General features: G+C 37.6%; 2 protein-coding genes across 4 annotated transcripts in view; one reads left to right on the top strand and one right to left on the bottom strand.

Annotated features, from left to right (window-relative positions):
- The window catches only part of LOC306884023 (mitogen-activated protein kinase kinase kinase 4-like), a 29,154-nt gene extending 19,300 nt beyond the window's left edge, over positions 1-9,854 (top strand). Inside the window, exons 13-27 of one of the 2 annotated variants that reach the window (XM_079439622.1) lie at positions 140-273; positions 1,073-1,151; positions 1,234-1,312; positions 1,499-1,598; positions 1,932-2,060; positions 4,545-4,645; positions 4,727-4,807; positions 5,535-5,726; positions 5,809-5,879; positions 5,983-6,099; positions 6,187-6,346; positions 6,539-6,661; positions 7,696-7,802; positions 8,188-8,367; positions 9,072-9,854. In XM_079439622.1, the coding sequence (XP_079295748.1) occupies positions 140-273; positions 1,073-1,151; positions 1,234-1,312; positions 1,499-1,598; positions 1,932-2,060; positions 4,545-4,645; positions 4,727-4,807; positions 5,535-5,726; positions 5,809-5,879; positions 5,983-6,099; positions 6,187-6,346; positions 6,539-6,661; positions 7,696-7,802; positions 8,188-8,367; positions 9,072-9,092 (1,674 nt within the window). In that variant the 3' untranslated portion in view covers positions 9,093-9,854. The remainder of the gene's footprint in view (positions 1-139; positions 274-1,072; positions 1,152-1,233; positions 1,313-1,498; positions 1,599-1,931; positions 2,061-4,544; positions 4,646-4,726; positions 4,808-5,534; positions 5,727-5,808; positions 5,880-5,982; positions 6,100-6,186; positions 6,347-6,538; positions 6,662-7,695; positions 7,803-8,187; positions 8,368-9,071) is intronic. The other variant, XM_079439623.1, reaches the window with a different exon arrangement.
- Positions 9,297-17,157, bottom strand: LOC306884024 (1-acyl-sn-glycerol-3-phosphate acyltransferase delta-like). 2 transcript variants are annotated; one of them, XM_079439624.1, is made up of 9 exons: positions 16,751-17,157; positions 13,637-13,857; positions 13,005-13,174; positions 12,678-12,839; positions 12,109-12,262; positions 11,860-11,962; positions 11,565-11,640; positions 11,007-11,205; positions 9,297-10,148 (listed from the first exon to the last, which is right to left on the bottom strand). In XM_079439624.1, the coding sequence occupies exons 2-9, from the start codon at positions 13,821-13,823 to the stop codon at positions 10,057-10,059; spliced, it is 1,143 nt and encodes a 380-aa protein (XP_079295750.1). In that variant the 5' UTR covers positions 13,824-13,857; positions 16,751-17,157; the 3' UTR covers positions 9,297-10,056. The 2 variants fall into 2 exon arrangements, with proteins under 2 accessions (XP_079295750.1, XP_079295751.1); XM_079439625.1 differs by lacking the exon at positions 16,751-17,157 and adding an exon at positions 14,704-14,762.
- Positions 17,158-17,228: the final 71 nt, after the last annotated feature.

Genomic DNA, 17,228 nt, shown 5'->3' with positions numbered 1-17,228 from the left:
TTTACTTTCAAACTAACAACACAGAATTAAAAGAAGTTCAAGGGGGGAAAAATATGTTAAGGATACAGTGCAAAGTATGAAGAAGGGAGAAACATGAGGATTTTTCTTGAGTCTATCATATGTTTTTGCTTTCCTGCAGTATCATAAAGAGGTTGTGCGGCTGATGTCTGGAGAGTTCAGGCGGCGGATAGGGGATCGTTACATCGCTTTTGCCCGCAAGTGGATGAACTTTGTCCTCACGAAGTGTGAAAGCGGAAGAGGCACTCGTCCAAGGTGAGTAGGCTCTGTTCCAAAAACAAAGAGGGTGTTATGCAGTCTATTTCCAGCTGTCTTCTTGGGCATCATAACTTTAGAAAACATAAAAATTTGATGATTTGGATTTTGGAACACCCCACTCATGCACTTATATCGATGCACTTATGTCAAGTAGGGTTATACCCTCTCAGTTGATGATAAATGTTTTTTTATAAAAAAAAAAAAGGTATGTATTTGTTCCGATACATTACATTGTTCATTTAGCTGACGCTTTTATCCAAAGCGACTTACAATTGCTATATATGTCAGAGGTCGCACGCCTCTGGAGCAACTAGGGGTTAAGTGTCTTGCTCAGGATTCGAACCCGGGTCTCTCACACCAAAGGCATTTGTCTTATCCACTGCACCATCAACACCCAGTGTTCTAATAAGCATAGAAAACATAGTACATACACAAGTGTTTTTTTTTTTATTGATGCTATGTCCTCGTCTTAAATGGAATTCTTCTTAGACTTGTTTCAGTGCTTTATAGGATTGCATTTTCTTTAAAGGATGCATGCAGTGCTAAAGTTTTCTGAGGACCCTGCATTTTCATGCTGCCTACATTTTGGAGCAGGAGTGCATCTGTGCTGCCTTAACATGCTGTCTCTGTAGGAAACTCACTAGGTTTTGGAGCAGAGCCAATGTTTCATTCCACAGAGATGCTAATGTTCAAAGAAAACGTTTCCAGCTTCTTTCTCAATAAACGATATTGCCACCTTGTTCTTTTAACAAGCTTTCAAATGTTATTTGAGGTTACATTTTTATTTAATCTCTAGGTGGGCGACGCAAGGCTTTGATTTTCTTCAAGCGATTGAGGCTGCGTTTATATCAGCCTTGCCAGAAGATGACTTTCTGGTGAGATATCCATGCGCTGTTGTTTTAATATCTGTTTTGCAATTGCAATTGAGTTTATAGTTGTTAATCTTGTGTCTTGTAGAGTTTGCAAGCTCTGATGAATGAATGTATAGGGCATATTATCGGGAAACCGCACAGTCCAGTCAGTAGTATGTACTTTGGTAAGTGCTCTCTTCCTCTGCTATGTTTAAGGTCACTGTTTATGCTCTTAGCTTATGCAATTTACATTATTTATTTTTTAAATTTTATTTACTAAAAATTGCTTTTCACAAAAAATATTTTTAAGGCAATTGGTAAGAGTTTAGCAGTAAATTGATAATGACATCTGATGCAAAATCTTCCATCAGGCCCACGAAACAGCCCTCGACCTGTCAAAGTCCCCCGTTGTCACAGCGATCCTCCAAACCCATGCCTCTTTATCCCTTCATCTCATTCTGAGGCCTTCAGGTAGGTCATGTCCTGGGTCTTCACCAGTAGCACATCTTCGTGGCATTATAATGCTTGTGCATATATGTCCCTCCTATGCATGCCCTTGTGTTCTGGGGGAGGGTTTAATTAAATGAGTCACGCTGCTTTTAATGCTGTAGTTAATAATATTAAAGCTTTAACCACTATCTGTGCTGCAACAGAGCTTCATACGGGTGTGTGTTGTGTTTTGTGTTTGTATGCTGACATTAGAACGTGTAAAGCTGTGCCTTATTTAATAATAAACACTTTCACACACGCACACATCATTCAAAGCAGAATGCTGAGGCAGTCAAGTCTGTTTTTCCACCACAGCTCTCGGAGTCTCCCGTCTGATCTACGTCCCCAGTTGTGTCCCCCAGGTCCCCGTCCCACCCCTCCATTGCCCCCAGGGGAACACGGCCACGCCACCAAATCCTCCGGCGGCGTGCCCAATGACACCAGGTAGTCAGGACCACCCATTCTCAACCCCAGACGGAGCTCTGCAATATTTTTAACATCCTAAGCATTGCATCCTTGTTAGAACAGCATTTCCCGTGGCTTTTGGTGTTCATAAATCAATTAAATGTTTTAAACCAACAGGATGATGGGTACCAGAAAAACTTGGAACAGGCTGCTCTTTCTGTAAAAAGTTCTGTTTTCTCACCCAAGTCCACAAGAAAAATATGCATTTTCTGAGTAATGCTGTTTTTACACAGGATGTTGTCAAATTAAAGGGGTCACATCAGCAGGAATCAAATTTCCTTGAACTACTGAGAGGAGCTGTGAAAACATACCGTCACAACCTTTAAGACAACAGCTCAGTACAAAAATATATATTTTTGAAACGGCAAAAATAACTTTCTGAAATAGCTTTTGGATTTCCTATGTCGGAAAGCCGAGGTATTAAAATGGCCAGTTATATTTAAGTGTCAGCAATGCTCTGCAAATGTGAGAATGTTCGCTAAATCCGCAGTATGCACCAGGATTGTTATACTTAACTAAAACCATAAAACAATTTAATTTCATACTGTATTTCAAGTTCATTGAAAGCCTGGATGTAGCACCTACTGCTCTTCATGTATTTCTTAAAGGACTCTGATATTAAAGGGGACATCGGATGCCCATTTTCCACAAGTTGGTATGACACTTTAGGGTCTTCATGAAACGTCTGAAGAATACTTTGGTTAAAATTCCTCATGGATTGTGTAAAACTAAACCCTTTTTACCTTGTCAAAAACAAGTTCACAGCAAGCCATTTTGTTGCATGTCTCTTTAAATGATAATGAGCTGCTGCTCACTCCACCCCTGTATTTGGTGGCACATTAAAACCTCATGCATCTTAAGTGGCTCTGTTTACATCCAACTACAAAACAGCTGCATTGTTTACAAGACATTGTCACTACAGCTGTTCGAGCACAGAAAAATTGTCTGACAGCATACAGTTGACTGAGGGCGGCAATATGCTAATATGGGACAGTCCGTCAGCGGTCATGGGCGGGGCCTGAGCAGTATGACGTCATACTACTTAGAAAATTAAAAAAATGGCTTAATAATTGAGACTGTTAGGTTCTTTGGGGATTTAAAAAAAAAAGAGTGAAAGGATTTTTAGGGTGGTTGTGGTTACACTGCTAGGACGCATTTATTTGCAAACTCCATGTAAAAGTGAATTTTGCACCTGATGTCCCTTTTTAAAATAATTTAACTCCGTATGGAATCATTTTGTGATTATCACATTGTAACGATGTTGCATTATTGCAGGATGAGGCAGCACAAAAGATATTAGACACAACAAAACTGCAGCTCATGTGTAAGTGCAGAAAAATGCGCTTATGCTGTATTTAATTTCACACGGAAAATGGGGCATAAAAGGCTTGGCAGTAAAAGGCAGTAAATGACCAGTTTAATTCAATTCAGTGTCAGAGAGAGGGTGAAAATAATTATTTACGACTGAATTATTACACACAAACATTTTTAACAATAAGAAAAAATGTAAAACAATGAAACAAGTATAATATGACCTCTTTAAGTGTAATACATTTAAGTACAGTACATACTCCTTGCCAGCTAGTTTGGATATATAATCAGCCCACAATAATTGTCTTGATTCCACATTGCTGTGCACTTCAATACTGTATGAGCCCTTAGCAGATGATTTGCTTGAATGAAAAATGTGTTTGGTGAAGTATGCTCTTTGCAACTTTCACAGTGGCCAGTGCTTCCGTATTAATAGCCTCTGAGGCATGCATTAGCATGCATCACTGGCTTAAACACTCTGTCCCGCTGCCATCAGGGACATCACTGAAACAAAAATACACGTTGATCCAAGTACATAAGGATCTCAAAGTGCTGTTTAAGGATAAGCTCACCTCTATATGGGATTGTTCATTAGTAAATGAAAATGTCTGATCCTGATCAGTACTCTGATATAGTTCATATAACTCCCAAAATCCATTGTGCCACTCAACACATTCTCCTTATGACGGCAATAAAAGAACGAGGCTGCATTTTACAGTGATTCTACCACGGTTTGGCACAGCATCAAGTGGAAAGGCTAAAACTCTTAACTATGGTAAAATCACTGTAATGCATGAGTGCGTTGTTGCTTGCAGTATTAATCAGAATAAACAATTCATATATAGGCTGTCAGTCAATATTAATAGCTTGAAGAGTAGTTGACAGATAACTTGTTCATAAACTTTTGTTAATATCAGTAGCAGAGGTCGTTTTATATAGTTTGAAAGAGCTTAATGCTGCTTATTGGGATTCTTAACACTGCTGCGCTTGAATAGAGCTGGCTTTTCCATCTGCATTGTGTGGCAGTGTGAAACATGCTCATCATATCTAACATGTTTCATTTTACTTATTGCATGCAATGTGTCTTAACCTGTTTCTGTCTGAATGAAGGTGGTGACTGTATGTAACATTTGACTCGATTCTGCCACACAGGGTCTCTAGTGTACATGAGAACGACCGTCTCTCATCTGTGGCGGCGGAGCTGCAGTTTAAATCCCTCAGTCGCCACTCCAGCCCGACAGAGGACAGAGAAGGTATTGATGCATTACTCGACTTTGTGCAAAGTGTAATTTTTATTAAACACATTCTGTAAGTTTTTTCTCTTGTATTTCCAGAGCCCTCGTATCCTAAAGCAGACCCCAGCAGTACAGCCCGTCGCAGCTGGGAGCTCCGTAACTTCATCAGCCAGTCAAAAGGTAAAATAAAGAAAAAAAAATTGAGTTCATGAAAGAGGATAGATGAAAGTACACAAGTGTATATCTGTTTTTCACACCTTCTGACAAAGTTCTATATACAGTATTATAAATTAAATATTTACCTACAATACACACACTTCTGTTCGGAGGTCAGTAAGTTTTTTTTTTTTTTTTTTTTTTTTTTTTTTTTTTTGTTGCAAAAAATGAATACTTTTAGGTAGCAAGGTGACAGTAAAGAATTTTAAATTGTTACATTTATCACGGTTTACACAAAAATATTAAGCAGCATTACGGTTTTCAGCATTGACAATAATTAGAAATGTTTCTTAATCAAATCAGCATGTTTCTGAAATATGCGATGCTGAAGACTGCAGTAATGGTGCTGGAAATTAAGCTTAGCCATCACAGGAATACATTACATTTTATACATTTATATTGTAATATATTTATATGTAAAAATTATTAACATTATTACTGTTTTTACTGTATTTTTGAAATTGACTTGAAATAAAAAAAAATCATACCAACCCCAAACATTCAAACTGTTGTGTATATTTTAATTAAAACATTTTAATACATGAAATATACCACACTGAAACTTCAGTGACTGAAGAAATTTTTGAAATCAGTTTTGAATTGATTCAAGATTGATTGAAGATTTGCAAATATAATGCATTTAGAAACCTATTTGTCCTTTAATTTTTTACATTTTAAAATTGTCCTGCAGACACTGCAGCACGTCAGAGCCCTATGGAGGCTGTGCGGCGCTCCGTACGCATCTTTGACGACAAGCACTATGTGCTCATGAGACAGCGAAACATCATCGGACAGGTGTGCAACACCCCCAAGTCCTACGACAATGTGATGCACGTGGGTCTGCGCAAGGTCACATTCAAATGGCAGAGAGGCAACAAAATAGGTCAGTGGTCATCAGTATGTGTACATTACATAGTAGAGACCTTTACTGTTACATTTTAATAACACTTTTTCTTTGTTGACAGGCGAAGGGCAGTATGGAAAGGTTTACACATGCATCAATGTGGACACTGGAGAACTGATGGCCATGAAGGAGGTATATGCTGAAGGAGAATGTATATTAATTTCATATATGTATATGTAAATAAAATGCACTGCACTATAAGCACTTCAATATCTGTAATTGAATTTGCTTCCAGATTCGCTTTCAGCCCAATGACCACAAAACCATCAAGGAAACAGCGGATGAGCTGAAGATCTTTGAAGGAATCAAACATCCCAACCTTGTCCGCTACTTTGGTGTAGAGTTGCACAGGGTAAAAAGCTTTGTGTGTTTGTTATGTGAAGGTCTGCTTGTCTCTTCTGTGCTTTTATTCCTCATTGTTCCCCGTTCGCTCTTGCAGGAAGAGATGTATATCTTTATGGAGTACTGTGATGAAGGGACCCTGGAGGAAGTGTCTAGACTGGGTCTGCAGGAGCACGTCATCCGCCTCTACAGCAAGCAGATCACGACGGCAATCAATGTGCTCCATGAACACGGCATTGTACACCGTGACATTAAAGGTGTTCTTTTATTGCTTCATTTGCGTCAAGATTTTCATTTTCTCAGTTACTTTTTTCTTCATCAAAACGATAGATGCCTTTCTGAGATGCAGAGGTACAAAATGACATTTTCGTAATTAGCTAGTTAATGGAATGTCTAGCTTATAAATATTTAATTGCATCCCTTTTTAATGTTATTCTTTTACTTGCCAGGAGCCAATATCTTCCTCACATCATCGGGCTTGATAAAGCTAGGGGACTTCGGCTGCTCGGTGAAGCTGAAGAACAATGCTCAGACGATGCCTGGAGAGGTGAACAGCACACTGGGAACAGCAGGTGAGAGACTTGAAGTTGTAGTTCCCAGGTTTAGACACCAGAGGGCAGTCTCAAAAGACATGTTCTTTTTGTTGTCAAACTCTGTGAAGCATGCTGGAGGACTAGACCTTTGTTTTAAACTGTTCACCAGTGCTGTCAAAAAGTGTAAACAAAAGAGAACCTTATACTTTTTAATGGTATCATATTTCACGATAAAAGGTCAATTGGCAAACTGAAATGCATCCTGGAAAACTCGAACAGTATAAAGTTTCACGCTGTTACCAAAAGTTTTATTTTAGTGTTAATTATTTACTTTTACAATATTAATGTTTTGTAGTAGCTGTTGTAGTTTCAGTTTTCATTTTAATTTTATTATTGTTTTTCTCATTTTTATTAGTTCTTGCTTTTTAATTATTTTATCTAGCTGTATTATTTCATTGTTTTAGTTACTACTTAATACTTTTACCTATTTTTTTTTTTTTCAGTTAGTTGCCATTTTCATTTAAGTTTTCCATATATTTATACTTTTTCAATTAATGAAAACTGTTTAAAAATTTAACAATAACAACACAACAGTTACCTCATCACAGGTTGTATCAATAAATATAAAAAATGTTTAACAAATGGTAGCATTTTGAAATGTAAAATATAAGGAAATTTAAGCGTTAAATATGGCTTAAATGCAAACTTTATAAATCTTGTTAATATTTTCCAAATATCTTTCTTTAAGCTAAAATTAAATATTGGTATTAGACTTAAACTTACAAAAACGTAAACGAAAATTAATGTTGCCTTGGCATCTAAATGAAATAAAAGTAAGTACTATGATTAAAATACTACAACTGAAATAAATGCTAAATTAAAAAAAATGAAATGATAAAAGCACATAAATTGATTAAACCATTAAACGAAAATTAAAAGTAAAACAGAAAATATAAAAATAAAAAGCTATTTAAATACCATAATAGTTTATGAATAACAATAAAAGAACACTATATGGCATCTGTAGCATTGTGATAATTACCACAAAATACATTGTTTTCGCTCCTTTCTAGCATACATGGCTCCTGAGGTCATCACAAGAGCAAAGGGTGAAGGTCATGGTCGTGCTGCTGATATCTGGAGCCTTGGTTGTGTTCTCACAGAAATGGTCACTGGAAAGGTAAAAACCTGGTCTGTGTGCATATTTTATGCCTGAGTTGGTTCTTTTATGCTATCCATGTGCCAACATTTCCCCAAACTGGTTTAAAGATAGCGAACTGTTGTGGAAATATGCCCACTCTGTGTTTATTCAACACCAAATCAAAAGGAATTTTCTGGGCTTGTCCACACATGCCTAAACAACCAAACTGGTACTGCTGGATTAGGTTTACTGAAATGTAATTAATCTCATTTCTTCCAATTACAACAAAACAAGATTCAGTTTGGGTGTTCACCAGTTTATTGTTTTTGTAGTACCATCATTTAGTGACACTTTAGTGTGTAAAAAATCTACAAACATCATGTTACTTTAAGTAACTCATGTTCTGTCCTGTTTGTTAATTCAGAGACCTTGGCACGAATATGAGCATAACTTCCAGATCATGTATAAAGTGGGAATGGGCCACAAACCACCCATTCCTGAAAAGCTGAGCACAGAGGGAAAGGACTTCCTGGTCCACTGCCTGGAGAGTGAACCGAAGCGGCGCTGGACCGCTAGTGCCCTGTTGGACCACCCTTTTGTCAAGGTATAAACTCCCTCACCCATACAGCTAGTTATTTCTTTCAGCTGATTCATATGGTTACATTCAAAAGAGATGAGGCGCTGGTTTCTGGTGCCAAATTTGTACACCATGCCAAATTTCCAATCTGTTACCCAAATTAGATCCAACCAGCACTTCTAGTACATCCACCAACATGTTACACACTTGAAAAAACATGAAAGAAGACTCTGACACAACTGAATTCTCACTTTGAGCACTAAACGCCAACAATCAATGACGTATTTTAGTGATGACTAAAAATATTTGTCAATAATGTCAATGAACATTATTTGTAGTGTTCCTACCATCAAATAATCGCGATAAGCTCTATGCTCAGTTACTATTATACAAAGTCTTGGCTTTAAAATTTGGTCAATTTTCTAGCAAAATTCAATCAATGGATGTCATTTTGGAGTAAAACAATTATTTAATTTAAAAAGCTGATTTAAAAACTTATAGCCTTATATCCAGTTTAATTATCATTTTTATTTGTGTGTTGATTGTCAAATAAATGTGCTCTTATTGATTTAGAAATTTGAATTTTGGTTTAGGTAAAAAATGAATTTTGGTGCATCACTAATTACAGAGGGGTGAGGTAGACCATCACGCGCTGTCACCTGATTGGCTGCTTGGATGAGGCTGATGGAAACGGCATTAACCAATCAATCTCATGTCTTTTACAATTGCAGGTCTGCACAGATGAAGAGTGATGGGGAAAGATGTGTATTCTCTTAATGTTTACATAAATGCTAGCACTACTTCACACGGCATGAGGGAGGAAGAAGGAAAAAAGACACGCTCTGCTCGATACGAGCCCCTTGCAATGTTAAAAGTCTTACATGTACAGTAACATGGGATGAAATGTGCGAGTGCGTTATGTACATACTGTAAGAATAGGGTTAGGATTTTTCTTTGTACAAAGCATATTGTAAAACTGAAGTTTAATAGCCACTTTGTTGGTGATTGAGTCACAGGGAATATGTGTTAGGAGACTTAAATTCAAGGGACGTTCTCCACACAAAGCATCAGAGAATGGGAGAATGGAGGGAGTTTGACATTGACTGACTGTATGTACAATTTCAATGAGTGTTCACTGAAGAAAACATACAAACCTGGGACTGAAAGTCACAGTAGAGAAGGCTTTAATTTCATTATTTTTTTTGTTAAAATTGTATTTTTGTTTGCCTTGCTGCAGAGCCCACTGTTAACAAGTCATATATAAGCCTATAAGTAGTTGTGCTGCGTCGGCTCAGCCTTTTGCTGGCCAATGGCGTGCCTTTACCATCTGGGTGTACAAGAGCATAATCAACCAATGAGAGGGAAGAGGCCAGTCTTACTCCGCCTTTCTGCTGCTGCACTCGTACGGGTGGACAAAAATGCTCTTACACAGGCATCAACTGCTGGTTCTCTGCTCCTCCAACAGTGTTTGCAATATTTAAAAAAATAATATTAATAAACAGACCTTTTTTTTTAAATGGCCTACTTGTCTTTTTAAAAAAATGTAAATCAAAACGAAGCATTTTAAATTATTCAAATGACTCTTTCTGAAAACTTCATGTGGCAATTTCCTTGAATTTTATTCATGAAGGTGGTTTCACGTGGCTAATGCCAGTTCCTGTTCTGAAAATGACCGCACAGTAGCATGATCTTGTTGCCCTGGTGGATGACAGTCTTTCAGTTGTTGTTCATTTGCCTCTCTTTATTTCCATAGTTGGAACCCTTGTCAATCTCAGTCTGTCCAATCATCCAGCGGATACCAACTGACACTGAAAATAAAAGTGAACATTTATCACTTACTGCACAACAGTCAGTAACGTTAGCATGCTTTATAACAAAACTAGGGCTACTAGCACTCAGGTTTATAATGTCATTCATTAGATTAGTGGTTCTCAACCAAGATTGCCACGGAAAAAAGGCTGAGAACCACAGCAATAGATCATACTACAAACAGGGTTCCCACGGACATATCAGGGGATTTTAAATGGAAAAGTCAGGGAGATTTGTGACTGAAATTTGTGAATGCTAGAACACTACGGATCTAGTTATACTTGGCTATCATCCACTAGAACTTACTCAAATTAGTTTTTCCCCAGTAATCATAACTCATTCCTTGGTCAACAGGTGTGGGAACCTTGTATTAAGTAAAGGAGAAATGAAAATGAAGTAAAAGCTTCATTTAAACAAAATATCTTGTAGATGCATGATTTCTTATAGCATATCTGAATCATGTAGTTCAAGATTTGTTTTGTGTGCATTTAGATGAAACTTTGACATCTGAAATGAATCCTGTGCTCACATGCTATGATATTTAAGGGCACTTTAAATGCATTAAAATGTGTCATTCATTCATGCGCTTATGAATTGACCAGCATGCAGTAAATCCAGATTGAAATTGTAGATATACTTACTGCTCTAGCACCTAATTGGTCTCCTTTATATTTTTATTTTTTGAAAAAACAGATTGGAGGAAAATAGCAGCAGTATATAATTCCTTTGTTGCTTGATGACAAAAAAAATTGACTAAAAATCATCTGCTGCAATTTTATTTTGCTATTAGTTACACCAGCTTAAATTATCATCAATATGAAAATACCACCCCGTACCCTTGCATTTATCCCAAGTACCTGCTAGACAGAAGACAGATGTACAGACGACCGTGAAGGTGGATCCTGATAGCAGCAACTGCAGCAGTAACATGAAGAGAGGGTAGACCAGCAAACAAACCCAGAAGAGCCAATTCAGCAGGGCCCAAGGTCGACGCGGAGGGCTTGTAATGGGACCCGGAAAACGCCCTGTCTGTCTGTAATGCTCTTGGAATTCATCCTTTGTGAGATGGCACAACAAAAGTACTTAATGCCCACGTGTGTCCATGCATACTATTGACATGCTAGGTTAATACCAACTAAAACGCTAACTGCAGCCAGTCTTGTTCTTATTAACTAAAATTAAATCTATTAACATATATTAAAATACTTGTTTTATAGCAGAAATAAAATATCTGATGGAATTTTGTTTCTATTTAAGAACTAAAACAAAAATAAAGCTAAATAGAAATATAAAAAAGTAATAAATGGACCAAATCATAACAAAACTACTAATTCAAAATATTCATACATGCTATAATACTATACAAAAATAACACTGACCAGTACAAAAACACCTAATGCAGGTAGTGCACTTACTTTCTCCTGATAGAGTTTGTGAAGCCAGGCCGAACATTCAGACTCATCTTCTGGGATCGTGTCCATAGGAATTCGCCTAAAACGCACAAGGAAATCCATGACCGTTTATCTTGATATTGCAACTGACAACATATTCATATAGTAGGTCATTAAACTAAAACATTTATAAATAATTATGGAGACTGCATATTGAACTTTATAGCAGGAGACATTATCACAAAGCATTTAATAAACAACAGGCTGTTAAATATTGTCAAAGGGTGATGTGAAGAGAATTTTTTTCTTTCATTCCTACCTCACATATAAATCAGCATGGTACTTTTTCCCGTTGAGCACCCCTAGTAAAGTTGGCATTTCGTTGTTTCTGAAATTAAGTGTACAATCGTACACCGCAGTAACTACAGAAGAGACAAACCAAGTCAGCGAGCCAAATCTTTAGAGGCTACATCGACCAAAAATACATTTTCTTTCATTTAAATGTAAATTGAAAAGACATCAACATCGCTATGGGTTCATCATTACTTAAAGGCCAAGAAACTCTCACCCGTTCCTCTGAGGTTCTGGGCCGTGACACAAAAGCCCTTGGTCCGAGGTAGAAGGTGGTACTTGAGTTTGGGCAGACCTTTCTTCTCTGCCACCTCCATACTAATCTTGTGCTTCTTTTCTGTGAATCGTGTGCCCTCACAGTGCAACAGGAACTATAGATGCATCATAAAATTGAACATCAATTAAATAAAATTAAATAAAAAAAGCTAAAAATATAGAGTTATGGGAATAGTTCACCCAAAATTGGACCCTTCTTTAAGTGAATAAATTTATTACCACTACTTTCCATCGTACTTTTTTAGAGCAGCAACAAACTAGCATCACATGGAAAGAGCTGCGCTAATATTTTATAAAAAAAAAAAATTCTCCTTTTTTGTTCCACAGAAAAAAATAACAGCATATGAACTGGAACATGAGTGTCAGTAAATCATGACAGAATTTTCATTTTTGTGTGAACAGTTTAACTATTCCTTTAACTACTTGTGTGTTTAAAATGAAGAAAAAGACAAATCTGAAATCTAGTAAAATGACCAGAATACAATGTGCAATGAGATTTCACAAGTATACCCAAAAGTTTTCTGGGTAATCCCGAAGGTTGCGCAGGCTTTGCACTACTGTTTTGCGATCCTCTTCCCATTTCCTTTTGCAGAAGACGATCTCTAGGAAGTACCACATCCAGCCAATCACAGGAACAAAGGAAAGTTCCTTTTTTGCCAACACCTTTGAGCTCTAAAAGCAACATATGACAATTACATGACAGTCTATTTGCATCATGACAATATTGAGTCTTAAAAATGAGTATTAAAACAAATTAAGAATCATTTAGAATCACACTTGTTATGATGAGGGAAAGTACATTTAAAAAAAATATATATAACTGTGTTTTTGTCTTACCCCTAAAATGCCAAATCTCTCACAGAAGGTCCAGCCGGTCATAAAATCGATCTCAAAGTTATGATTTAGGACAACAATGGCGTTTTCTTTGCCATAAAGTTTATAGCTTTCTGGATCTGTGTAAAGTGTGCATTCTGTCCCAGACCACCACTCCAACAATGCCACCAATTCTGAACAAACAGAAAAAATACATACTGAATTGTGATGCATATGTTCATAATGCAGAATTAATTTACATATTCATGAATGTGTAGCAGTCCAACAAGTTCATCATCTTTGTATGTACTAATTAGATGTTACAGCAATTTGCAATATTCAAAAATACCAACTTCCTGTTTTGTTACCCTCAGCGCAACACTGAGGTTTTCAAACAGGAATAATGGCTTTAGTTTTTGTGTATCCTACAATACAATTGTGGGACAATGCAATCTGCCTTAAACAGGTGAGGCATGAATAATTATGATCTCTAGACAAATATTATTAACCACTTTGTTACTATTTTGCCGCTTCACACAGTACTTGTTTTTCAGTGCAGCAAAATAAGCACTGGAAGCATGTTGCATCATGGATGGTTATGTCAGTATCTTTCTTTGGAAGATGTGAGCTCACATGTGACAGCTTGCAGAACTTACGACTAGAAATGGAATAACCCAATCTGCAGTTGATCTTGCGTGCAAGCTGCTTGTTAATGGGCCACAGTGGCAGAGTACAAAGCTGCAGCAGGTTGATAATGAACCCACTGACTAGGAACACATAACAGATAATGAGATGGCACAGCAACTGAGTTTTCAGCACTTGAAGAATTCCCATCCTTATCATACAGTCTTGACTTCCCCTGTCTCCGTTAAATCCTCTACAGAGAGAGAGAGAAAAAAAGATACATTTAAATAACTTTGGCAGCTGTATCATATTAACCAGAAGACTGTTTTCATGAATAAAGATGGATTTCATGAATTTGCGCTTGTAAAAAACTGTATTCGAAATATGAAAATCTACCAGAGCCAATATTCAAATAGTATGGTTGCAGCAAAGAGGAATAAAGTTCAGGGATTTTTTTCATTCCTTGTTTCGACATCAATCCACTTGAATGTTGTGGAAATGGTTAGTACTTTTTTTTTTATTATTATTATACACTCACCTAAAGGATTATTAGGAACACCTGTTCAATTTCTCATTAATGCAATTATCTAATCAACCAATCACATGGCAGTTGCTTCAATGCATTTAGGGGTGTGGTCCTGGTCAAGACAATCTCCTGAACTCCAAACTGAATGTCAGAATGGGAAAGAAAGGTGATTTAAGCAATTTTGAGCGTGGCATGGTTGTTGGTGCCAGACGGGCCGGTCTAAGTATTTCACAATCTGCTCAGTTACTGGGATTTTCACGCACAACCATTTCTAGGGTTTACAAAGAATGGTGTGAAAAGGGAAAAACATCCAGTATGCGGCAGTCCTGTGGGCGAAAATGCCTTGTTGATGCTAGAGGTTAGAGGAGAATGGGCCGACTGATTCAAGCTGATAGAAGAGCAACTTTGACTGAAATAACCACTCGTTACAACTGAGGTATGCAGCAAAGCATTTGTGAAGCCACAACACGCACAACCTTGAGGCGGATGGGCTACAACAGCAGAAGACCCCACCGTGTACCACTCATCTCCACTACAAATAGGAAAAAGAGGCTACAATTTGCACGAGCTCACCAAAATTGGACTGTTGAAGACTGGAAAAATGTTGCCTGGTCTGATGAGTCTCGATTTCTGTTGAGACATTCAGATGGTAGAGTCAGAATTTGGCGTAAACAGAATGAGAACATGGATCCATCATGCCTTGTTACCACTGTGCAGGCTGGTGGTGGTGGTGTAATGGTGTGGGGGATGTTTTCTTGGCACACTTTAGGCCCCTTAGTGCCAATTGGGCATCGTTTAAATGCCACGGCCTACCTGAGCATTGTTTCTGACCATGTCCATCCCTTTATGACCACCATGTACCCATCCTCTGATGGCTACTTCCAGCAGGATAGTGCACCATGTCACAAAGCTCGAATCATTTCAAATTGGTTTCTTGAACATGACAATGAGACTATACATGACAATAAGGCACTGTACTAAAATGGCCCCCACAGTCACCAGATCTCAACCCAATAGAGCATCTTTGGGATGTGGTGGAACGGGAGCTTCGTGCCCTGGATGTGCATCCCACAAATCTCCATCAACTGCAAGATGCGATCCTATCAATATGGGCCAACATTTCTAAATGATGCTTTCAGCACCTTGTTGAATCAATGCCACGTAAAATTAAGGCAGTTCTGAAGGCGAAAGGGGGTCAAACACCGTATTAGTATGGTGTTCCTAATAATCCTTTAGGTGAGTGTATTTTATACATTGTGGTTTTACAAACTTCTAAATTTCCAAAAAACTCTTTTTGTGATCCTTAATAGGTCACCTAAAAATATTTGTTGTTATTTATTCTCTATGCTGTTGTTTTTTCAGTGGAACAAAAAACGAGAAATTTTGAAGTCTTCAGGTTCATATTGACTTTTAAACACCAAACAAACAAAAGAGCATCATAAAAGTGGTCTATTCTGACTCAAGAACCTGTGTGACTGGATCATTAAGCCAATTTATTTTTTCTTATAAACCAAACCAGAAACATTCAGTGTTTGTTTTTTTTTTGCTCAGTTTCTTTTCCTGTTTGAGTGCGTTTAAGTAAATTGATAAAATCTTGTGAATGGTATGGTTTCTATCAAGAGCTAGACAACCCAGTTACTTCATGTCATGTGCCATTTTCAAGAGTAAATAGTTCATTTAAGTGAGAAACATAAGACTATTAGCTGGCACAAAGAGCAAGATGAGACCTGTCCCCATCATTACTCTCTCTCAGGACACAGGGCAAAGGCTGAAACCGAAATGTCACAGTGTTACTTATGTTGCTGTGTGTCTACTGTGTGTTTTGGCATAAGCACATTCAGTCTGAGGGTGCAATGTTATCTGCATACTCTCTGCTAGTGGTCACAGAAAAAAAGCGTGACTTTTAATTTAAATAAAATACTGTTAACAAGTTATTTGCAGTCATATGCGTAGGAATGAACCAGATTACTTCTAGATTAATAAAATGCAAAACCTATTTGCATTAGACCAGGGGATTCTGATTAATTCCAGTTACTCAAATCTTTTGCATCAGTTCACTGAATAGAGCCGTTCACTGTTTTTTGACTCAAGTTCTCATGTTAAGCAAGTATCTGGCAACAAGTGATTTTCCAGCATTACAAGAGTCATTGAATCATTTGAATTTGTAAAAAACACTAAACTGATCAAAACATAAGAATTACACTACCATAAACATAGAAAGCACTACCATTTTTCAATAATAAGAACCTTATATTTAATAAGACAATATTATATAAAATAAATGATTTCTCGCTTACTTAAATCACTCATGAACATGGAGAGAAACTACTAACTAATCTGTACTAGATTTACACTACAGGGTGCTCCTTGTTTGGACTACTGATTAAACTTCACACTCACCGAGAGGTAACATCTGATATACATTCACGGTATTGATAAATATTTCTCTTCTGGTCATTTGTGTCTTTCACTTAAATGCTTCGTTTTGTTTGCCTTGGTATCATACGCATAAAGAGTGAACAGACAGCCATTGAAAACAACGAGCAAAACTCGTGCACATGTTTGGTGATCTGTAGATCGTATAGAAAGAATGGTACTTTCATCAGAAGACAAAAAATACCTTTTTCCCCCTTTTCAGCAGTAGAGCATCCGTCTGATCATATGGAGCTCATTAGAGAGCGCAAGAGAGATGTGAGTCTGGAGGATGAGAGATTCCAGCGCTGGTGACCGGACCACACCCGGCATAAGACACTGGGACGTGGGCAGGGTCATTATGTCATTTCCTCTGTCAGGAGCCTTACACAGGCTGCTTCCAACTGCTCACTTCGACCGGCAGATGAACGTAATTGCCAAGCACGCTGGCAACTGTAGGACATCACCTTAAAAGTGGGGTGTACAAATCCAATTATCTGAACGATTGCGTCCTCTACTGGATGAGACGGGCTTGGGCTTCACTTCAGAGACTAAAGCAAACATCGTTGTAAAGAAGCTCGTTGTTTTTCTGAGAGAAACAGAAAGGCACGTTTTCTGTGTGGAGAGAAACGTTTGATAAGATATTAGCTATGCATTTTGCATGAGTTATGTTTTGTTTGCAACAG

The sequence above is a fragment of the Barbus barbus genome (assembly GCF_936440315.1).
Source record: "Barbus barbus genome assembly, chromosome: 18".
Taxonomy (NCBI): Eukaryota; Metazoa; Chordata; class Actinopteri; order Cypriniformes; family Cyprinidae; genus Barbus; species Barbus barbus.
This window is presented reverse-complemented; position numbering and strand designations above follow the sequence as displayed.

Coding starts and splice junctions, on each gene's coding strand:
- LOC306884024 (XM_079439624.1), bottom strand. CDS start 13,823: ATGATAAGGATGGGAATTCTTCAAGTGCTGAAAACTCAGTTGCTGTGC. Junction 12,263..12,677: donor ATTACCCAGAAAACTTTTGG/GTATACTTGTGA, acceptor ATGCATCTATAG/TTCCTGTTGCACTGTGAGGG. Junction 11,641..11,859: donor CATGCTGATTTATATGTGAG/GTAGGAATGAAA, acceptor TGTGCGTTTTAG/GCGAATTCCTATGGACACGA.